This window comes from Vigna radiata, chromosome 5 (assembly GCF_000741045.1).
Source record: "Vigna radiata var. radiata cultivar VC1973A chromosome 5, Vradiata_ver6, whole genome shotgun sequence".
Lineage (NCBI taxonomy): Eukaryota > Viridiplantae > Streptophyta > Magnoliopsida > Fabales > Fabaceae > Vigna > Vigna radiata.
This window is the reverse complement of record NC_028355.1, coordinates 36,306,891-36,312,069: the sequence shown is the minus strand read 5'-3', so window position 1 is coordinate 36,312,069 and position 5,179 is coordinate 36,306,891. Positions and strand designations below refer to the sequence as shown.

Genomic DNA, 5,179 nt, shown 5'->3' with positions numbered 1-5,179 from the left:
TTTTTATTTCATTATATGTATACTGTTATATTAATTCATTTGAGTTGTTGTTTGAATTTAAAATAAAAATATTAAGGATTTAAGTATTCCGATATATAATTTATTAATATTTTTTATTTTAATATTATATGTATTAATTAATGTATGATTAAACAACAGCATAAAACATTTCTCAATTGGATACATTATTATTAGATTCTCATTTGATATTTGAATAAAATGTTACGTACTTTATAAATCGCTTTATCAATCTGATAAAATAAAATAAATAAAAGTAACGGTCATCATCATATAGCCTTGAAGAAACGCTGTGTTTTCTCCCTCCAAAATTCCCTCCATCCCAGTCGGAGAATGGCGTCAACTTCCCATGGCGGCGGTGGCGTCGCTGCACGAATGAGGAACGCCGCTTCCACCTTCTGCTCCGACTCTCAGCCGCTTATCGCCGTAACTAATTCCTACCCTTCCCCTTTTCTTCACCGCCTCTCATTGCTCGTCACTAATTTGTTAGGGTTTTTCAGGATATCCGAAAAACCGTGCTTCTGATGAAGGACATCGCAGTTCAATTGGAGAAAGACAACCTCCCTGATAAGGTTTTCCTCTTTTTCAACCATTCAACTTCTTTGTATTTGATGATATTATTTCATGAACTAGAGTGAAATGCGAAGATTATTTCAGGTGAAGGAGCTTGAAGATGCGGTTATTGAGTTAGTAGGGTTATCTGAACTAAGTGTGCAATTTTCTTCCGCGGTTCAAGTTTTTGCCAACAGATACCAACCTGGAGAAGAGGTTCTCGAAGCTAACACCTTTTGTTTAGTTCCTCTTATATTTAAATTTGCATGCTATTACTTATAATTTGGAATCTAATTATCATATTCTTGTTCCAATTGCAGTTCACTAATTTTAGTAAGCTGTTTGAGGATGAGCTTTCCGAGTTTAAGGCCAACCAATCTTCTGATCTTCCTAAACATCCTTTAATACGCCAGTTTAAAGAAGCTGTTTGGGTATGTTGCTTTGTTTTATCATGTGGATAAAATTACCTATCGCGTTTATTTTCATATTTTTGGTTAGTAATCTATGCACTTCCCTATTTTTATAGTGTAGTATCATTTCTTTTCAAATATCTTGTTCATGCAATTAGTAGTGGTGATTGAATTTAAAGATTGGGAAATCTACCACTCATCAGTGACTAGAGTGTTGTCTTTATTGCTGGCAATGCTAGAGATATGACTGCTGTCTCTAGTAAGAATTTCCATTAATGTAATTTGCAGAATCCTTTGTTTACAATTACTGGAGAGCTAGTGACATGCATTCTAAACCATTCCTTCCATCACACTCTATCATTGGTTAAACTTAATTTGAAAGTACAAAATGACGAGTGGATCTTATTAAATAGGAAGTGGAATCTACAAAATTTCATAATTTCCAATAAATTTCGGTCAATAATAAAGAGTATGTTGTAAGCAGCATATTACTTTGACTGTTGCTGACATTTCTCTTTGAACTAATATTTTTGTCAACTTTTTCTTGTCAGTGGTGGATCTTGACTACAATTACTTTGAGGAGCCACTAGATACTAGTTAAAATGATCTAATTAACTTACACTATCCGTATATAATTTTATCAAACTTTCAAATAACGCACTAGTGTAAACCAACAGCAAATTATATAAAAGAAAAAATATACCTGCATTTAAATTGCTGGCCTTTGCTCCATTGAATACTTGAAACTGCCTTTCAGAAAAGGACTGGGAAGTCATCAATGAGAGAATTGGAACTAAACATTTCAGCAATTTCTTTCAACATAAAATCACCGTGTTATTTGTGAGAACTTTGTCTTCTATCTTATTATGCAGTCTTGTTTTGATTATTTTCATTGCTGAAAATGATCTTTTGTGATATATGTAGAAACTGGAATAGTTAAGATAGAGCAAAATTACTTGTTCACTCAAGTAATGTGTTTGCCTTCCTTGTTCTGCTAAAACTTCACAAATTCAGACATGGTTAACAAGTTATTCAAATCTGAATAACCATCAAGATCAAGAGTAAAAATGTTTCTCAAATCAATGCCCTCTTGTTCTTAGGAATCCGTAGGATAAAATTTATTTACAACTTCTCATATATCATCCGCATTAAATGCTTCATAAACTAAACCAGGTCTAGCTTTTTATAAACATCTCAAGGAGCCAAAGATTCAGCTGACCCACCTTCTCTCTTCTATGCATTTTCACTTTTTTTCTTCTTCTCTCCGTGAAATAGAATGATGGTAAAAACCATCAGCAATTTCCATTTTATGTTTAAGTTAGAGGCAGTCCCATCCCCTATAGTAAAAATATAGTTTAGGGGGCCACTAAAACGTTTTAGGTACAAAACAATTGGCATACAATTTTTAGGTACACACACATATACACGCAAATTATGCTTCCATGATCCTTTTTAATATTTCAGTTTTGTAATATTATCATAATACTGCCTACTGTGACCTTCCTAAGTCCCTTCTGGGAAGTGTTGTTAACTTGTTTATATGGATCCTTAGAAAGTTCATCATGCGGGACAGCCAATGCCAGGTGAAGAGCAAGAGGATATTGTAATGACCAGTACGCAGTCTAATATTTTAAATGTTAATTGTCCATTGACTGGAAAGCCTATCACTGAGCTTGTAGAGCCAGTTCGCAGGTAACATGAACCATCCTGTTTCTGTTAATGTTTTCTTCTGTGTTTGTAGTTTGAGCTGCAGCTTTTTTGCTTTTGTTTTAATTAGCGTTTACATAATTTATTTGACTGAATTGTTTTTCTATCACAACTTTATTTCTTGACACATGTGTATATTGGAATGTATGCGTGTCATTTGCTAGGCAGAATGGGTAATCAGGAAAAAAAAAATCCTAGGTATGTCGTGACAAAATTGATTGCAAAATTGAAAGAGCTATGTTTGGTAATTCTAGATTTAGTCTAAATTTTCAGAAAATTCTTGTTGAAAGGATAACATATCGAGCATTTTAATCCAGCTATCTGGTGGACTATGGTCTCATCAGGGTCTGTGCTACTGATTTATCCAGGAGATAAATGGATTGGCTTCAGGTTTAAGGCTGAAGAATCCACATGCAAATCAATAAGAAAGACATGTTTGTCGCTTTCTAATGATTCATTTGGCTGTGTTTTTTCTCAGCTGTGGCCTGAACACCCAAATAAAATACTGATGTTATAAGAAGAAAAACAACAATTTATCATTGTTACTTTAATATCTGTGTACATGTAATCGAAGACATATTTTTAAACCAATAATGCATGTTATACATCAGATAGGCTCAGGCTTTATTGGTTTTTTAAAAGCTTATATAAAGCTTGTGTTGTGTTTGTTTGTGTGTATTCTACCCCCCTAAAAAAGTAATTTTGAATAAGAAAAGGTATGTATATTAATAATTTGTTTATGCTTAGTAAATATTAATCTTATTGATTTATTACTATACACTATTTACGAGTTGCCTTACTCATCTTCTAGTACAATGATATGTACTCTACAAAATACTAAATTAATAAACAGAAAAGCAGTTCAAGGAAAATTTTGATCTAGGAAAAGAAAACAAAAAAGTTATAAATGAACTAATTAAGCTGAGCTCATTTTTTTGGACAAGTCAGTTTCAAGCTTTAAAATTATCACTTTAATAAGTTATTAAAGTTTGAGTAGCAATTTTATCACAATTCATGCTTGAGAAACAAGTCTTTGGCTGTGCTTGACTTGTTTACTCGCCGTGAATTAACATATATATAGATACTCCCCAGAGTTTCTATTTATTTAATCTTCAGCATCACTTGTCCATAAGTATATGTCACATCTCTGTATGTAGGAAGTTCATTACAATTCCTGGAATCATGTAAACATGGAAATGAAAAATTCAACATTTAGCTGGCAAGAGTTTTCTCATTGTATTTGATTGTGAGTTTAGTGGTGTTAAGTAATGCTTCATGACATGGCTGACCAGCTACATCTTAGATGCCCTTTATGTTAGCGCCAAGGCACGTTATGAGAAACAAAATGGTTATTGATACTACAGCAGACTATTATTGAGAATTGATTCTGAAGTCTGAAGACGGCTTATTTTGTTCTGAACTGTAACAACTGATGGAAAGAACAAATATTGTGATGCCTTATGAAGATGATGATATAATATATGTTACTCATGGTTCCCTTTTCTTGATGCAGCATGGAGTGTAGGCACATTTACGAAAACAAAATAATTATGCAATATTTGAAGTCAAATCAACAACGTGGTCGATGCCCAATATCAGGTAGATCAATATTGTCTTGTCTGAACCTTTACACGAGTCCTATGCCACCACTGTGTTTCTCTTTAACCATTTCTTTGTCAGGTTGCCCAAGGATATTGCAGGCAGATAAGCTGGTGCAAGATCCGTTGTTACTGATTGAGATTGATGAAATGCGCAAAATGAATAAAGAAACTGAAGTAGAAGATTTTACCATGCTCGATGAGGATTAGTGATTGATGAAACCTTCTTCAGTTAGGATTTTCTCTGTATATTTTAAAGTACCTTTGGGCATCCACTTACTCCCTGGTCCATTACTGTGTCAATATTTCTGGGCTGTGTACGTTTGATTCCAGGATAATTATAATATCCTAGTTGACCTGCTAGATTGAGACTAGGTTGGTAAATTGAACTGCTTTCAACTTGTAAATTTCCGAACTTGCATGTCTGTCTCCTGAAAGTTTTTATGATCATTGTTTCCTATCACACTTATTTTCTCAACTCACATGAGTAATTCCAAGGACTAAAAGAATTACTTATATTTAAAAATTAAAGATATTTTAAGCCTAAAATATATTAAGGAACAATAAAAATTAATTCATAGCTAAACAATTTGACCACTGCACAAATGACTTTTGTTGACAGTGATTTTGTGGCTACTGAAAATTGGTTAAAATTTTGGATTAAAAATTATTTATTCATCTCTTATATAAGTTTGTTAATATAACTCATTGCTACTGAAAGTCTTTTTGACACAATTTTAGAAAAATATATCTCATTGTGATAAACAATGATACAAGTTATGGTTCAAATTGTTTTTGATCAATGTTAGTTAGAAAAGTATTTTTAGTCAATATTTATTGAAAAGTCAACTAAAAATAATTCTAATGTGATGATGAGAACTAGAATAATCTTAG

General features: G+C 32.7%; 1 protein-coding gene across 1 annotated transcript; it reads left to right on the top strand.

The window, feature by feature from the left end:
* The first annotated feature begins 268 nt into the window (after nucleotides 1-268).
* On the top strand, nucleotides 269-4,748 carry LOC106761110 (E3 SUMO-protein ligase MMS21). Its single transcript, XM_014644620.2, has 7 exons — nucleotides 269-444; nucleotides 519-590; nucleotides 676-786; nucleotides 891-1,001; nucleotides 2,533-2,672; nucleotides 4,201-4,286; nucleotides 4,368-4,748. Exons 1-7 carry the CDS (start codon nucleotides 352-354, stop codon nucleotides 4,493-4,495), a joined length of 741 nt encoding a protein of 246 aa, XP_014500106.1. The 5' UTR covers nucleotides 269-351; the 3' UTR covers nucleotides 4,496-4,748.
* Nucleotides 4,749-5,179: the final 431 nt, after the last annotated feature.